We start from the raw sequence: 18,901 nt of genomic DNA, 5'->3' as shown, positions 1-18,901 counted from the left end.
AAAATTTTAGAAACCATTTAAAATGTATATGGTTATTAGCTGCAAAAAAAAGGGATCTTTAATAAACAAAAGAAAATTTAATAATTTTTATAATGTGATTGTTAATTTAGAAAAAAAGATAATGAAATTCAACAAGAATAATAAAGTGTGTCATATATATATATATATATATATATATATATATATATATATATATATATATATATATCAACACATATATGCTACCTTCATCAACATACTGATGCATCATAGCTTTGCATACTTCAATTATTTTTTTCTTAACTTTTCATCTATTGCATTTAAGTTTTTTTTTTTTTTAATTATTTCCATTGTGTTTCAATATGAAAAACTAGTTTTCCACTTTTTTATTCAATAGTATAGTAATCATCTCCTATGACATGACGTTATCATTTACCTTTAAGTTTCTCATGTAAGAAGCTTATAAGATATTTTATTGTACAATCATTACATTATATTATTTATTTTTTTTCAAATAGTGAGATTTTATAATAGGAAAAAGTTCGACAATTTTTATAAAGGTAAAATAGTCTTAACAAAAGTTAACTTTTATATTTTTAGAAGAAAGAGAAAGTAAATAGTTATGAGGAGTAGTATCAAATGATAGTAAAAAAAAGAATGGTGTCAAAATACCAGCGTCCTTTATAATAACCTATATTTTATAATTTTCTATTTATTCCTCAATTTACAACTCAAAAAATCAATTTAACTATTAAAATATCATTTAGACTTGATTTTTATATAAAATTAAATTCTTAATTTTAGAAATTTCTCCATGACACATCAATTCTTAGTTATTAGATTTAAAACTTAAAACATATACATTGCTTGTGCTTTGGGAGAACACATGAAACAAAATATAACATTGTTAGCAGTCCTATGTTTATGCATTTGTTTGGAATGTTTTTTGTGGGTATTGATGTGAGTAGTGTAGTCAGTGTCATGATATATAGTAGTGATAATAGTGTAATACACAATAGAAAAGAGTATGACCAATGCCACTATTTTTTTTTTCTTTTTCTTTCTTTTTTTGTGAAACAAATAAACTAGTTCACTTTAATAGCATATTCCACATATTCTCTTTGTTGAGTATGGATTCAGCACTTGGAAGAAGAATATTACAAATGGTGCAAGATCAAATCAAATGCTCACACATCTTGTCTCACAAGAAAAGTAATAATTGATAATATTTTTTTAATAATTATTTATTAGAGAAATGCTAGCAATATCATTGCATCATCAAAATTTTTTTTTTCTAATAAACTTATATTATATTCTCTTATATAATTTTTATCAATTATATCTTAAGTGAATAAATAATTCAACTTTTTTCTTGAAAAGTATTTGTGAGTAATTTGTTAAAATATTTGTGGTGAAAACCCTAAAGGGACAAATATGTAGAGAGAAAATTCAATTGGTGAGATGTAGTAGATTGTAACATTGGCTTCTTTCATTTAGCATATATAATTTATTTTACCTATTAAATAATGATGATAATAATGAAATTGTAGACTAAATTAAATTTATGATTCATCGTTGTTGTTGGAGAGTGGTTTTTCATTCATTGATATTTAATTAACCCACTTGGTTTGTGATCTACAATCTTAGGTCGTATTCATTTTCAGGAAGAGCACTATCATTGATTCTGAATTTCAGATGAAGATTTTCTTCAAGAAGCATTTTCATCAATCATAAATGTAAGAACAAAAAACGTTTTTCTGAAGAACAATGCATGCTTGGTGACAACATTGGAGGTACATGATGGTTTATTCAAAAGTAAAAGTTGGATACCAAGTACTCTTTTGTTTTGTAATTAATAAAAATATATTGGTGGAATAAACATAACCTCTCAATAACATAAAACATATATAGAAATATAAATTTTTTCTTTCTACTCAATAAAACTTTCTGATTTATAGTCAAATTTTAATAATAGTTACACAACGATTTAAACAATTTCTCCCACTCGAAAGTAAAAAACGTTAAAAAATCTCAGATATAATCTTTTATTATTTTGTTGAGATAATATAATTAAAGTCAATCATCGCGTTTGAAATATTATTTGTTTTGGGTTGAAAGGGAAAGATGTATTTAAATTGTTATTGAGCTTGACTCTTAAGTTATGTTAACTATGGGATGTATCTAACAAATCATTAGTCAAGGGTTGCGAAAGTTTTCGTTCTCACTAACGACATTAATGTTCCGATCTCAAGTCTATTAAGATAACATCGTTAAGATGAATCAATTTATCCAAAGTATTATCCATTTTTTCAAATAAAGTCATGTTAGGAATCACTATGAACTTTGATATATTAGTTATGCTAAATCAATCATTTATCATTACATGAAAATTTATTAAAAAAAAAAGAATACAAAGCATGGGGGACCACACCAACCTCATGATAAAAATTACACTTCATGAAACATAGACAAAATATACCTATTATGAAAAAATCTAAATAAATGCATGGAGGTAAAATATTAAACCACTTATATTGTTCTCTATGGATCAAAGCTAAACTAGTTAACATATCGACACAATGATTTCCTTCATGAAAAATATGAGAAACTTTGAACTGCATATGCTAACAAATGACGCCCTCTAAGACTCCAAAGAATCACTCGTTGATAAAAAAAACCATGAAAAATTAAAGAAAAAATACTTTCCAACCAAAGCCTTTGAAAACCCTCCCTCCAAGCTTGTTACAAACCATAAATACTCCCCCCCCCCTCCCCAAAAAAACTCAAACATAAATAGAGATTTGTACCCCTAAAAAAGCTGGAAAAATTACCTATATATTCACCTGACTTCCTCTAAAAGTACTAGCACATGAAGCAAAACCAGGACAATCCCTAGTTGTACCATCAATATTCACCTTAAGTCAATTAACAGGTGGAGCTTGCCATATTACGTCCATAAATGAACCTAGTCTACCTTCCCTAGTTTGAATATTGAAAATTTTCAGCACCAAAAAGCATATATATTATTACTCATATGCTTATTAGATTTATTCTCAGTTATATGTACTAACTCCTTAATTTGAAAAATAACAGGAGGAAACACAATTGAATCTTGAAATGTACCATGATTTTTCATCCTCAAAATCATTCAAATAACTGCAATAATGGTAGCCACTTTAATCACTTTAAGCAAATGACTACAAGGAGACTTCATAAATTGAATAACCAACTCCAAAGAAGAAAATTTCAAATCCTGAAAACATCATTCAACCATTCCAAGAGTTATTGATGAGGAAATGGCAATCCATCTGAGACATCCACATCTTTGAAAACCAAAATAAGTATGGTTTGGGAAACCCAACCGATTAAGAAAGACAAAGGAGCAAAGGATGATGATCCTAGCAGTTTCGGGGTAAAACGTTAACACGACAAGAAGACCAATTCTCAAGACAAGGAAAAATTGCCAAAAGCTCTATCAAGTCTTCTATAACACAACAAGAAGATCAATTCTCAGGACAAGGAAAAATTTCCAAAAGCTCTATCAAGTCTTCTATCAATACGATTCATACCTCTTTGAAAGTTTGACCAAGTATAATAAGATTCAGAAGATGGAATCACAACAAATTCATTAGAATTTATCCACTCCGAAAATTCAGCACAAGATATTGGACAAGGGCAACAACACCTTTCACATCCTCTGCACAAAGAACAACATTGAAATCACCAAAGATACACCAAGAATCATGAAGATTAACAAGAGAATATCATAAAGAGTGACGAGCAGTATAAGTAGTTGCACCATAAACCCCAACAACCTGTAATTTAAAATAATTCACCATAACAACAAATGAAATAAATTGACTAGTAATTTCAAACATGAAGTCACTTTTACCCAAAAACCACAATTTAACAACCTTGGTAAAAGAATTAGAGACAACCAACAACCTAAAGTTCAGACTATAAAAAAAAAAAATTAGCATGATAAGAACTAAAAGAGGCTGTTGGTTCAACTAAGAAAAGAAAATTGAGTTGTTCAATAATCAAATTTCATAGCATATTAAGAGTTTTATCATTAGCCTGTCCCCTCAAATTCCAAAAAAAAAAACCTCTAAAATTCATGATTGATTTTTAAAATCCCTTGCTCTAAAGAAGTTAATGTTAGCTTTCTTTGGAGGTCTTCCCCTGCCTAGTTTCTTAGTAGTTTGAACTAGTGCATCATTTTTCTCAGTGGTAGAATCATCCCTCTCTTCCACCACATTAGACCAATTAAAAGATAATTTCAATTCTTCTGCAAACTGAGCTTCCTTAGACGTAAAAAAGTTAGGAATTATTTGAGAATTTCTATTGTGAGAATCAATTTGTTCTAACTCTGGAGAATTATTTATAATGGGAGTAACATCCTTCAGAAAAGTCATACTAGCCAAGGAGCGAGAGTCCACCGACACCTAACCAATGGTAGTATCAAGATTATGCACAAGAGAAGATTCATCCTCAATACTAAGATTATCATAATTAACCACCAAGTGAGAAGTTAAACATGGTGTCGCAAGCTGAATCATAGGTCGAGACGAAGCAGTAGATGACACCACATCAGGTTGAACCATAACATGTTGTACAATAGTGACATGTTACACCACAATAGCACGTAGTACCACGTTAACAAGTTGTTGCATCCCATTAGCAAGTTGTTGCATCCCATTAGAAGGTTGTTGAACCAAAGATTACACTGCAAGCTTCTCAGATTTCACCAATTACCTATTATTTTATTCTCCTCTATCTTCGAGAACTCGCTTTTCATGTGCCTTATTTAGGCAATAAATTAAAACTTGGTTTCTTCTTTTAGTAAACCATGTTCATCAACCCATCGAAACAATGTGACACAACCAAGAAAAATAAGTGACAGTTATGGTTTCTTCTGGTTAATGGATTGTTACATTTGAAACAGCGTTTGTTTCATCGTTTGTGGAGAAATTTTGTTGTGACCTAATTGTCTTGTCTTTCTCAAGGTCCCTACTTACTTTCCCCACGTGTTTCCTTGGCAACACATGGCCAATGGGTATGCAGAGAAATGATAGTGTCTGTGCTCAGTGTTATCTTCGTGCTCCTCCACTTTTATGTTATACATCACTGTTCATGCACAATGAGTAGAGACACACGTACCTTCCACTATCATATGAGCATCAAAATAATTGTTCTAGTTTTGTTCTAGTTTTGGTAGGGTCTCAAATTTTTGTTATTGTTCAAGTTTTAATACTGTATCCAAATTTGTTATTGTGTTCTTTTACGTAACTATTATAATGTGCCATTATTTTCTTGATTTTTATCAAATCATTGCCGTACTATATCATACAGTATTAATATTAATATGGTATAAAAATTTGATTTTTGTTCAAGTTTTAATATGGTATCAAATTTTCCTTTTTTTTTAGTATGTTGAGATGCGTTTTCTGTTCTAAGTGATGTAATAACATAAGGGGATATTATTAACACTACTTAATAATTTGATTACTCATTTAAGTGTTTGATGACATAAGCTTATGACGTAATAGGTTCTCACATGTTAGTGACTAAAATCTTAAGAAAATCTATGTAATTATTACATTTAATGTGTTATTTTGATTGTGATTAAAATTAATTATCTTATATAACTTTTTTAAATTATTATCTTTAATTTGTTCACGACCTAATTTTAACTAATACATTTTTTTTTAATTTTTTTCTTAATATATATGATATGATGAAGTTTCTCCACCCATACCACACAATATACCATATAATGTTAACTTTAATGCAAGTAGTTTATAATCGTGACTTCATTGTAGTTGAAAGAACTATTGAAGTACTATATATAGAACACAAAAAATGCCATTGTTTCTATTGTGATATAATTGTGAAAAAATCCAATACTTATTATAAGATATTATTGTAGATGTAGTTTCTCTTTAGAACCACAACTTAAGAGCTTTATATCTTATCTCCATATTGTAAATGGTTTGAATAATTAAGAAATTAATAATGAAGAATGGCCTCCATTTTATATGTTTACATTTTGGGGTGCATGGTGCTCCAAAGGGAGCCTATAAGGTTGGTTTCCTTCATAGGGTCCCCTTAAGTTAACTTTTTTGTGATTTGTATTTGTTTTTTTTTTTCTTTTTGTGACACTTTTGTTATTGATTGACTTTCTTGTCACTCTTTATCTAGGTGCCTTCTAGCTAGAGTAACCACTTACTTTATGTAGTGTTGTAAGACAAATAAGAACTTGGTATAATTCTTTTTTTTTAACTCCAATTTAAGCATAAGTACTTTTTTTCTTGCTTTGTATAATCTCAATAATGAATAGAAACAAATAGTCATTCCCATTAAATGAAGAGTGTTGTATAGATGATATTATTAAATCAAGTTTAGTTTGTTAGTACTTGAGTTTATTATACTAGATTTTTTTTATGGTATTTCATTTTAAAGACTATGATAAATTTTATATCGTCTACCGTATAGTGTTCTGCATTGTTTATTGTTTTGTAATTTATATCATTTATTGTCTAGTGTCTTTTGTATTATTTTTCATTTAGTGGAGTTGTACGTACATTTTATTAGGGGTGTCAAAGCAGGTTTAGCATATCAGGCTGACCCGTCAAGAAAAGGGCGAGGTCGGATTGTAATTTTCAATCCACTAGTCCATTTTGATCCAGTCTGCTAAGCTCGTCAAATTGGCGAGTTAACCCTGTAATCCGCTGACTCGTTTTTATTTTTATTTTTATTTTTAAAAATTAAAAAATTAAAATTTTATTTTTGTATAAATGTAAATATGAAATACACACTTACAAGTTAAGTTCTGACTATTAGTTATAATAGAATAATTTAACATTTAAATATAATTATTATTTTAATTTATCCAACTAAAGATATTAATTTTAATTAAAAGTTTACAAATAATTAAATATGCTCTAAATATTTATTTACAAATATGTATATAACTAAATTTTATAAGTAAAAATTAAAAAAAAACAAAAAAAATATGGTGGAACAAGTTACAATTTTTAATCCATTTTTACCCGTCCAGCCTAACTTATCTAAGTTTTTTAGTAGCGTTGTAGGTTACTAAAGTTTAAGCTTTAGTTCCACTAAAAAAAAAAAAAAAACATTACACCGTTAGTTTTTATACTGTAGATTTATCTAACTTTATTTTTAGTTACAAAGTATAAAGTTATCTTATTTAAGAAGATATTTTTTTATGTAGTTATTAGTATATATGTTTTAATTATTTCTCATATTTTAAACAATTTTAGCACTATTTTACATAAATTTTCAAGTAACATCAAATAAAATTGGTGACATCAAATCAACCATAATTAACACTATAAGGGATTTGTATTTCTTGATTTGTAATGATCATTTAACAACTTGTGCTGTATTTGGGTCTTTAAAAATATAATTGTTTGTTGATAATGTGTTTGATATATAAATTGTACTTATGAAAAATTTGCATGTAAATATTTTTTATATTTGATGTTCATTAATGCAAGTCTAATGTATATAATTGTAAAAGTGTTTAGAGTCGAACCAATCAAAACAAATAATCAAAAAGCTGATAAAAGAATTGATAACAACTTAAAACAAACAAATTTTGGATCAATTTAGATATATATTTTTTCCATAATATACCCAGATTACCAAAATCAATTATTTAAATATTATTATATTTTCTATTATTTCACCCGTATACGAGATATGTTTGTGAGAAGAAAACGTAATGGGCGTCATATTTATAAATTTGTGACGAAAGAGTAACCAATATGCTTGACATATGAATGAGGTGGAGGAAGAGTTATTTGAATGCTGTGAATATTACATAACATTATTAGTCTTGGATTAAAAGTGTTAAAATAAAATTAAGATATTACTGGAATTTTGACGTTTATGTTTTGAATGAGGATTTGTTAGACTTATGAGAGATAGATCTTAAGGAGTTATATTCTATTTTAGTTTCTCTAGTGATAAAAAGCAAAAAAAAAAAAACTACTAAGATATCTAAGCAAATTGTTTAATATTATAAACAATGTGGAAGAGAATAAATATTTGATTATATAAAGTGAAGTAAAGAATGAAACAATTCATCATGATATAGGAGCTTACATCATTTTCGTAATTTCATAAACAAATTACCCAGGTAAAAACGCAAACCCTAGCTTCTCTAATTCAATAGGCATTTAATTTTCGTACTTTTTTAGTTATTAAAATTCAATCGATTTCCTCCTCTATAATTACCAATATTAAGAACAGAAGACATAATAATTAATTAAAAGAACATACAAAATTAAGTTCTCATTTTGAGCATTATTTTTCTTGTTTGTTTGTAGTAAAATATTTTATACACTTTTTCCTTGGCTAATATATACAGGACAATGTCATTTTACCCTTCAATTAATTAGACTTTTAACAACGGAAAAAATATCAAGCAGACCAAATGGCAATCAAACTGTTAAGAAACGAAAGTTGGAATTTAACCTTAAAATTACAATAGTGATACATTGCATTAATCTTATTTTCGGATGCTGGCAAACAACCCATAAGTAACATTCTTTTTCTTTTTTACTCTGGGTAGAACACAACGTCCTCATTTACAACGAGGAAGAATGAATTTACGAAATTAAATGTCATATCCATATAACACATACATATATACAAAAGGATGTTATGGAGAGAGATATACTACGATTCACCAATGAAATTTGGTAGCTACTTGTGTTGTTCTAGGTCCTTTAGTTGTTTTTTTAAAAGTGAATGTTCATACCGCATCCTTTCAATCCTACTCTCAACCATGTACATCTCATCTTTAAGGTGATGAATTCTTTTCTCCAACCACGCTATGTCTGAAGGATTTCTTGTAACGTCATTGTTCATAGTATTGATGAAGTCTACAGGAGTGTTCATATGTATGTGTTGAGGTCTCGCCAATAGCAAAAGTATGCTAAACTGCTGCAGAGAATAGAAGGTTATCAGTATTAGTTGACTTGGAATTATGCTGAAACATAAATCTTTACGGACACACATCATACCATTAAATCCCAGATGTTAGGAAAGCATTAAAGCCCAACAAAGATGCTTCCAGAGAAAACATGAGAATTGAGGGCGTGGATGATTCTATTATATTATTGTTACTCAACAGCTGAAATACGAATTTTAGATTCTTGAAATTTGGTTTTTTCATGTGAAAAATAGTCACAAACTGAAGTGACATAATATGCGATCTCAAGCATTTTTTATGCCAGTAAGTGCACTTTTTTAAACACTTTTGAAGAAAGAAAACACACAAGTACTGCTAGTCCAAGAATCCTAACAGAATTTTATTTACATAAAGAGAAAAAACATAAATGTGTCAAAGTTTGAGTCTAAAGTACAGACCTGAATGAAGAAAATCAGGGCAATAATAGTAACAAGAAGCAGAGAAAGATTGCTATGACTTTTCAAGGATGATCTGAACTTTGTCATAAGCTTTATGAACAATGGAACAGATGATGGTTCAGTGAAATGCCCTTGCAAGTGAGAGCCAACACTGTGGGTAGTAGTAGTAGCATCCAAGGCATTGCATGTAGGTAGTATCTTTGTAAGGTTACTTTGTCCCTGTGACCCTTCTGAAGATTCTCCAGTCTTCACATCTCTACCTAAATTTATTTCACCGTTTTGATCTACAACAACAGCAGAGCCACTTTCAGAATCACGAAAGTAAACCATAACTTCTAAAAAATTAGACATTTAACTGGACATAGTGTTGTATGGAACCCAGAAGGAACTTCAAATTTTTTGAAGATATAAAAATTTTAAAAACCAAACCTTGTTTCTCAAGGTTCTTCTCCTTCAACCTTTCATGTGCCTGAAATATCATACATTTTCAAATAAACATCCGAAAGAGCTTGCACCAGCAGCAAAACAAAATTTGTATGATAAAAGAAACAGCACAAACACAAGATTACCATGTTCATCCATGTCGTATAAGCATCTCGACATTCATCAATTGTTGATTGTACAATTTTGCCTGTGATTGTATTGACATGGAATTAAAGAAATTTCAATCTCATGACAAGACGAATAGAAAAACAGACTAGAGAAATATAAACTGTTTAGAGGGAGACAGATGATTTTTATTGAACAAACTCCTGTGATAGAGTTATGCTAATGTCTATAACTAGGAATAAACTAGAACATCAAAATAAAAAACATAAGAAAAATTTAAGGAATTATATTATCAATATTGAATATCTTTTATTACAGATATCAGAATTCCACCCACACCTTTCCAAATAGTTTTTTTAGAAAATGACACATTCACATATACGCGCATGATGCAGCATTCTTTTGATTCATCCTTGTCTGTATCTACATTCCACAGCCCCTAGTAATTCACAAAGAAACCATGCATAAGTAAAAACTGTTAATTCAAGGGAAACATAATTAACAATGAAATTACTAAACAGAGAACTAAAAGAAGACTGCTTCATAAATAAAATAAAGCTCAATAATAACAACCTGATTGGGTCCCAAACTTAGGTAATGAAATAGTAATCTTTTAACTAAATAGATTGATTTACTCAAAATTGATACAAGCAATTCATTTACAACTTGTTTAACTAATTGAAAACATAAAATGCATGTTGAGGTACCCTGATGTCAAGAGTATAAAATCAAACATTAAATACAATACCAGAGATTATACTGCAATAGTAACAGCAAACACTGATCAAACTCATTCATTCAGTGAGACTCCAGAAATGGAAAACAGTCCAAATGTTTTAAACCTAATTCCTTAAGAGACCACTGTCAGTAAAATGTGCAAATGATTTTCCAAAAGCAGCGCCAAAAAAAGTAGTTGTATCTAGCAATATAAAGTAGATGGGGCCCATGCAATATAAACCGTTAATTTGTCTTCTCCTAAATTAACCTTGAGAGGCAATTGGTTTATGATTGAAAACTTTTGTGTTGATGATATTACTCTCTTCCTTTTTATTCTTTTTGTTCCTCTGCTAAAGAGATATTTCGTCCTTAATTAATCTCAATAAATTTGCCCCTCTAACAAACTCTACTTTTCTTCAAACAATATAACCCAAGAAAAATTTAATTAAAAATGTATACTGTCAAAAATTATAATTACTTAAAAGCCAATGTGCATTAGAGAATTATTGTTTCAAGAAAATCTGTACCTCAACACGGAAATAATCTGCATAAGGTACATCACTGACTTCTTGAGATGTCTCTATAACCAAATGACTGGATGAAATAACAAAAACATGTCAAGATAAGAGCACATTATAAACACCTTAAGAACACTACATTTTAATTTCATGTAGTCAATGCAGTAACTAACTTTTAGACAAATAAATCACATAAAGAACACAAGAATATAGATAAAGGGAATAATAAAATTCACAAAGCAAAAGCAATTATTTACTCTTCCACATAACATAATAAAAGTATCAAACCTCCCAAGTCCTACCCAGTTTATATTATCCAAGACTAGAAAAGTAAAAACAAAGTAAACAAGCCACCAACAAGCTTCTACTCGTATGCTGCGTACTCCGTTCCAAACTTAGTGCACGGTTTGAACCAGTAAGGTAATAATAAAATGCACAGGAGAAGCAAAACCAACCATTTTTACTCTTAAACATAACATAATAAGTATCAACACTCCCAAGTCCTATCCAGTTTTTATCATCCAACATTAGAAAAATAAGAACAAAGTAAACAAGCCACGAAAAAGCTTCTACTTGTATGCCACTTACACCATTCCAAACAATTAAATTGGTTAATTGATTTCTCTCCAATATACACCCACCTCCCCACCACAAGTTCTTAAAAAAGCAACTCGCAGCACCCAAAAAATTCCATTTCTATCAACTCTGTAAACTCTGGCACCACACAGCTTTATCCAGGCTACACAAAAACAGTGCGAGAGACATTTTCTTTCGGCCTATCTCACCACCATTTATAGTTATCTTATTCTCACAGCTTCTCCCACTTAAAGCTTGCCAATAAAACAGGAAAATATGCTATTGCTACACTTTATTACGCTATCCAACCCACCCCACAACATCCAACCCCGTAATTATCCTCTACCTAGCTTATTTTTTTATTAGAAGCTCCCTGAAAACTTTACCTTAAAATATTACAGTGAGAGCAGAAGATGAATACATGTAAAACATAAATAGACTGAGATAAAAGTCATTGAAAAAACCTGTTCTTATAAACACGAAATTTCTGGACCTCATTGCAGCCACCAAATTTTGCTCCTGAAAAAGAAACGTAGTCATGTCCACTGGCACATAGGTAGGATGCCTACATTTCTAGCTAGCCTTAAACATTTAGTTCCAATGTTCTTCAATTAGTCACACATAACACTTATCTGCGTCCCATTAGCTATCATTAGGCCCACTTATCTGCGTCCCATTTTACAAAAATGTGACCTTGTGGACATATTAGCTTTTGCTTCTAATAGCTTTACTCAAACATATATTCAGTCAATAATAACTGTGTTAATAGCTGGTTGCAAAATTTAGATGCCATCCTTAAACTTATTCCTATAAAATTAAAGAGCTCCATAACTCAAGAACATGTATGTCAATCTAGATTAGCTTACGTGACTATTGAGTAATCAACAACCTATAAATACGATGGCTTAAACTACCTATGAATACGATGGGCTAAACTTATGTGAAAAGTAAGTCAGAACAATTATACAATGTACGTAAAAATTAAAACAGCAGAAGCATACCAAGATAAATTTTTATTGGATGTTGAAATGACAGTTCACGAGCATACCCAAATTTCTCCTGAGGATGCCACGAACCACACTTAAAGTCTGAAAGCAAAAAAAATAAAAAGTAAAAAAATAAAAAGATAAAAAAACTCATGAAACAGTAATGTATGGAGAAAGACATCATTTAATTCTATTCCTTGCCTAAAATAATATGAAATGACAATGAGAATAGTAAGGAATACTAGAAAATGAAAAATCTCAATTGAAATGCATAGGTTTAGAAGTTTCATGCAGGTTACCTTTATCACCACAATTTTTGTGAAAAGACTCAAGAAAATTTACAGCATCATCTGAGAAAAAGTACCTAAAGAAGTCTTCAACCTTTATCTGCAATGTGTAAAACCTAACTTTGAGAAAATCTCTAAATTTTAAAATTAAGATTTATCAAAATAACAAGGGAAACCTTAAAACGTAAAAAACAGATCTAGTGATTTACAAGTAAGATTATACCGGAAACACTGCTTCCGCGACGCATGTAAATGCTTCATCGACTGCATATTAGAAAATAAGTTCAAAATCCCATCAGATTAGTTGCACGTATAAGGTGAACCAACAGCAGTATACCACAAGATAAATGTGGTGGACATCTACACATGTGATGTTTGTCCTTTTCAGATGCATACAATGGTTATCAAACCCTAATAGCAGGGTTAAATCAAAGTAAATCAAGCTAAATAACTCATATTACATATTTATAAATTCTCAAATATAAAAGGATACACAAGAAAAATGTATATCTATAATTACCAAAAGAAGAGAAATTCTTAAACACAGAAATCAATAACACCTAAGACACATTCTTAATAGTCCAGCTGCTTTAAGGAGGACTGTGAAGTTTTTCAAAACAGAAAATAACACAAGAAATACAGCGCAAGTGGTAAAGCAGAATACAGACTTGGGATTAGGCCCCAAAAAAAGTATAAACAAAAACAGAAGGATGAGCAACACAACAGAGGCTGAGGAAGGGCAAAAATTTTTCATTAGGATTTTCTTTACATTCTTTAAATTTTTTGTGCAATAATCACATTTGCTCTTCTTACACTCATCACACTCTGAGCATTTTCGCTCTCCAGCACCCTGCCATGTCCTGTTACCATTTTTGCTTTCCAGCAGCCACCAGATCCTCTGAACATTCAGCAGCTGTTGTTGCTCTCCGGGAGCCACCACCATGTCCTCTAACCATGTTTGACAAGCTTGACCCGTATGATACATATGTTCCACCTTGAGGGGAATCTCAAAGATGTGATTTGAAAGGAAAAGGCATATTAAAGATTAATTGCCACTTTGACAAAGAGAAAGTCGTGTCTAGGAAATATCTACTGGCTGTCATGATTTACTCTGTCAGCTTCACAACCAACTGCCTGACATATTTACTAAGTCTCTAGACGGATCTTATGTTGATTATATTTGTAACAAGCATATCTCATATGATACATATGCTCCAGCTTAAAAGTGTTAGACATATAATTTGACTATATTAGAAATGTTACTAGATTACATTAAATGGGGAGATAAGACACAGAATTCATTATATTTCTTCTCGGTTCCTCTCTTCTAAACATGGTACCATAATGTTTTCAACACTCTCTCTAACAACACCCTAGAAGCACAAGTCAAGTGGCATATTTGAGGGTTTACACACGCCACTAAACAAATCTAGAGTATGTAATTTGCTTCCGTCCAACAAGTAATTGGCATATTGATCTTGCATACCAAATGTCAATAAAATTTACTATAAGAATATTTATGCAATCAAACAGTTAACACTTTCCTATATTTTGGTACTTTCTCAACAAACATTTTAAGACTTCAAGATTGGGTTCAAACATGCTCTAAATTTTATAAGCATGGGACAAAAGAAACTTCACTTCAATGGGTTATATTGTGAGAAATTTGTCCTAAAGAAAATTATATGTTGACCTAAGATTGATTCATGTTATGGGTGCATGTGTACACATGTATGTGCGTGTCGGAGCATAAACTGAAAACAGACTAATAAGGAAACAGAACCATTGTCCACAAATTATGTAAAATGTTGAAAATACAGGGGGTCGAAAACGAAACAGGGGGTCCCTTGAACAATTTAAAAAAAAAAAAAATCATTGAGTTATTTTCCATTAGAACAATTTCTAAATGACTTCAAATATTTGATTATTTAACATGAATCTATTATACAAGCACACATACACATAGTAATACATATACATAACATATATTACAAACTCACTTGATGGGGCATCAATATCCTCCTCGTTCCACTTCCAACTCTCACTTGGAGCATCACTATTCAATTCAAGTTCACCAACTTGTTGTTCTATCTCTGAATCCCCCACCAATACAGGGACATCTCCTACAATGGATGGAGACGCTGCATCTTTGCTCCTGGCTCACGTATACAAGAAAAAGCTAAGTGAGTTGCACATAAAAATAATCTAATTATAAAGCAACAGACAATATGGTCATGGACATACAGGTCAGTGGAGAGTGATGCATTGTCAGGTATATCAGAACTGTTGACATTTTCAACAGCTACAATTCCATTATCTTGGCTGCTGAGCTCAGACACTGTCTCCTGCAATAAAATAAATAAATGAGGGTAACAATACAAGCAATGTAATTTTGACCAACGGATTTGCATTATAAGAGCTTATCATGCTCAAATGATGCAATTTTCCAGAGAAACTGAATGCTCAAAATGATAAGTGGAACAATATTTTTTCCAGGAGGAAAACAACAATGAAAGCGATAGAAAATTTAATTATCCGTGTTACTACTCTAGTTTGGAAAATATAGGATGCAGAACAATGTTTTTCAATACAATGGGGCAAAAAGACCATAAGCTAAAGACTGATCCAGATAATGTAGAAAACCTAAGAGAAATACCTAAAATAAAATTAAAAAAACAGATATTCAACATATAAAATCCTACAAGAAACTTTTCATACAATATCCTGCTGTTGATTAATGACTGAGCTTCTCCTTGGCTTCCTAACTAACTCTCAAACTAGTAACTGCTATCTGAGCCACTATCCATCACCAGATTTTACTACAGTAGAGGGGCACCATTCTTCTCTAAAATCGACCTCATTGCCGACATACAAATTTATAATGTTTATATACTAACAAGGGAACAAAAAATAATAAACAACTAGTATCAACATAGAGTTCTGTAGCAAATACCTTCTGCTCCATGATTATGGCTCCATTGCCGTGTCGTGACCATCCATCATTAATAATCTTGAAAGCTTCATCGCGTGATAGGAAGGATGCGAAGAAGTGCTGCGAAATAAATAGGTGGATCAAGACATTGCAGCACAGTAGAACAGAAAATACAAATAGCAAAGTCATATTAGGGACATAAATTAGTTGAAATACAACTTGCATAAATGTACTCCATGTCCAACACACCTTCCTGTTTCCAGCTTGAATTTCAATGGCATTGGGAAATATCCCAGCTGTCTTTGCCCTCTTTACACTAGTGACTTCAGGGAATGGGATTACTTTCTGAAAAACATTGATATTTCCAATAAGCAGAAAAAATGAAAATTAAAACCAACACTACTAGCAAAATCTCATAATAATTAAAAAAAGTCATGAGATGAGATAGTTTTCCCATTAAAATTCATATTTTATTGCATCTACTAAAATTCCAACTCTTCATCCACTAGTTAGTTATTAATTAAATGTAACATATGTATGTGATTTTTAATACAATACATAAATGGGTAGTAGAAAGTGAACAACTGCCAAAATAACTTGAAGAAGAAAACTAAATTCTGCCACACAATTTAAAAGCAGAAGCCACTTAGGTGACCATAATTAAGCTATAACAATTTGAGGTAGTCTCAAGTGTTTTTAGGTATCCTTCCTATGACTAAAGAGAAAATTACAAAGATCAACATCACAAACACAAATTACTTCAGGGAAAGGAAATACATATATATTAGACTAGCAGAAAGTCAACATAGTAGATTACGCATATACATTGAACAACCTTGATACATATCTTATACTTATAAACATATTATAGGTACATTGAAATTGAATTCCTCCCGTGAAGAGTTAAAAAGAATATTTAAATGAAAAGATAATTGCATTAAGCACTTTACCTTTGTCTCATATCCAAATATATTTGAGTAGAAACAAATGAAGTTGACAAAGAGATACATATGACCCTACAACAAGCAATTAATAAATCATTAGGAAAACAAATGAAAATGCTATTAGTTCAAACTATAGATGCATTTGAACTTATTTTCAACCAAGCAAAAATAACGCAGAATTCTTCAAATTTAAAGGATAATGCATAGTATTTGTGAGTTAATACCTAAAAGTTGTGAGCAAAATATTACCTGAATAAGTAAGTTTTCCTGGATGGCACAGTTAAAATCTTCAATAAGGACCTAAGGAAAATAAGAATGCAAAAGAAGTGTCTTTAATTAAAAAAATTTAATTACAATAATACAAATGGGGAATCAAATCGCAGTAAGTTCTCAAGTAGGAACTCCAAAAAACGATTGATATGGACTTCAGTTTTCGGTAGTATGGAATGTTCGATGGAGTATTTAAGAGTTTGATTGATAAAGCATGCTAATGTGAAAGACAAGAGATTGCCAACTGTTTCATTATAAGATGATGACCACTAAACCAACTACAAAGCATAAAGTTATACATTAGATATCTATATGAAAGGTAGAGCATCACTTACTTCCTCAGGGGGGAGATGGAACAATTGACGATACTCTTCGCTCTTCAATGCGTCCGGAGTCGGCAACTGAAAAAATAGATTGATCAAAATAGCATATCGAACTTCAAACAAGATATATATTTCATTTCAGTTAAATGTGACAAATAACAGAAGATTCCATAGAGCAAAGCCATCTTGTGACATCAAAAGCCACAATTCATAGTTTCACAGAACCCGCGACAACAAATTGACCTATTTCGAACAATGACATACGCAGGCTAAACGACACATCAATTTTCCATCAAGTGAAGTGTGTCGAAATTAGGAGATTCCAGATAGCAAAGGCGTCCTATCAAATAAAAAAGCTACAATTCATAGGTTTCACCAAAGCCGCAACAATAAATTGAACTATCATTTCACACTCCAGCTAATCGAAACTTCATGTAAGTTTCAATTAAGTGCAATATAAATTCCAGTTAAATAAGTCGAAAAAGAAATAGAAGATTCCCGAGAGCAAAGGCATCCTACAGCATCGAAATTCATAATTCATAGATTTTACTATCTGTTTCGAACAACTCCGCGCTCGAGCCAAACGACATTTCAATTAAGTCACGATCAAGTCAAAAACGACACTCCACAGCATCAATTTGAAGAATCGCAAATGCAGCAAGCACGGAATCGAAAGCAACGGTGATTAACGAAGTACCTGAACTTCATTGTCGGAGAAGTTGTTCGCCGTGGAATTGAAGGAATCGCTCCGATCACCGACGTCGGGGGAGGAAAACGGCGAAGGATCCACCGCCTGCGACGGCGGTTCGCTCCTCGCGGCGGCGGCAACAACCGTGGAAGCCATCGAAGAGCTAGAGCGAAAAAGAACGAGAGAAAAAAAAAAACTTGGTAGATCTAAAAATTTAGAAGACGAGGGGGCCGGTGGTTGGGGTTTTACACGGTTTTAAGTAACGGCGACGGTACCGCAGAAGCGTCGTTAAATTACCGTTTTGTTTTGTATGATTTGATTTTGATTTGAGAGTGTTGTTTTGGTTATGGTTCGGGAGAAGGGTTGAACTTTTAGTCAACGTCGGTGAACGGATAAAAAAAAGGTCAATTCTCTACGCAATGGCGATGTTGACCTGCGACACGTGAATTTTCTTCTCTTCTGCATCTGCCATCTGTCGTAAAAAATATGCTAGTTAAAAATGGAAAAGAATTAAAAGAAATTAAGAAGTATAACATAAGTTCATGTTGAAGTTGTGAAAAACACATTAAGCTTTTAGAAATTACTAATATTTATAGCTTTTTAAATTACATGAAGAAAAAAGAAAATGAATAGTTGGGGTTTTAAGTCTAAACCAAAAGTATTACTAAGATTCATTAAAAAAAAATTCAATGTATTGTTAATTCTATTTGATGATCGAAAATCAATTTCC

The 18,901-nt window shown here is 31.2% G+C and overlaps 1 protein-coding gene across 2 annotated transcripts; it reads right to left on the bottom strand.

Moving 5' to 3' along the window:
- Positions 1-8,458: 8,458 nt before the first annotated feature.
- On the bottom strand, positions 8,459-18,522 carry LOC114167216 (protein VASCULAR ASSOCIATED DEATH 1, chloroplastic). Of its 2 annotated transcripts, none has more exons than XM_028052226.1 (18): positions 18,181-18,522; positions 17,496-17,561; positions 17,140-17,190; positions 16,897-16,962; positions 16,196-16,291; positions 15,968-16,066; positions 15,259-15,359; positions 15,015-15,169; positions 13,238-13,278; positions 13,027-13,114; positions 12,743-12,829; positions 12,206-12,260; positions 11,175-11,241; positions 10,270-10,369; positions 9,951-10,012; positions 9,811-9,850; positions 9,382-9,665; positions 8,459-8,952 (listed from the first exon to the last, which is right to left on the bottom strand). In XM_028052226.1, exons 1-18 carry the CDS (start codon positions 18,325-18,327, stop codon positions 8,716-8,718), a joined length of 1,842 nt encoding a protein of 613 aa, XP_027908027.1. In that variant the 5' UTR covers positions 18,328-18,522; the 3' UTR covers positions 8,459-8,715. The 2 variants fall into 2 exon arrangements, with proteins under 2 accessions (XP_027908027.1, XP_027908026.1); XM_028052225.1 differs by having other exon boundaries at positions 8,486-8,955; positions 18,181-18,520.
- Positions 18,523-18,901: the final 379 nt, after the last annotated feature.

Source organism: Vigna unguiculata, chromosome 10 (genome assembly GCF_004118075.2).
Source record: "Vigna unguiculata cultivar IT97K-499-35 chromosome 10, ASM411807v1, whole genome shotgun sequence".
NCBI classification, from domain to species: Eukaryota; Viridiplantae; Streptophyta; class Magnoliopsida; order Fabales; family Fabaceae; genus Vigna; species Vigna unguiculata.
Note: the sequence above shows the minus strand (reverse complement) of the source record. Positions and strands in the feature narration are given on the sequence as shown.

What these genes read in the sequence shown, in the direction of transcription:
- LOC114167216 (XM_028052225.1), bottom strand. Translation starts at nt 18,327, where the DNA reads ATGGCTTCCACGGTTGTTGCCGCCGCCGCGAGGAGCGAACCGCCGTCG. An exon ending in TCCATCTCCCCCCTGAGGAA is followed by an intron (nt 17,191 to 17,495) that starts GTAAGTGATGCT and finishes TATTTTCCTTAG; the next exon opens with GTCCTTATTGAAGATTTTAA. An exon ending in TTCAAGCTGGAAACAGGAAG is followed by an intron (nt 16,067 to 16,195) that starts GTGTGTTGGACA and finishes TTTATTTCGCAG; the next exon opens with CACTTCTTCGCATCCTTCCT.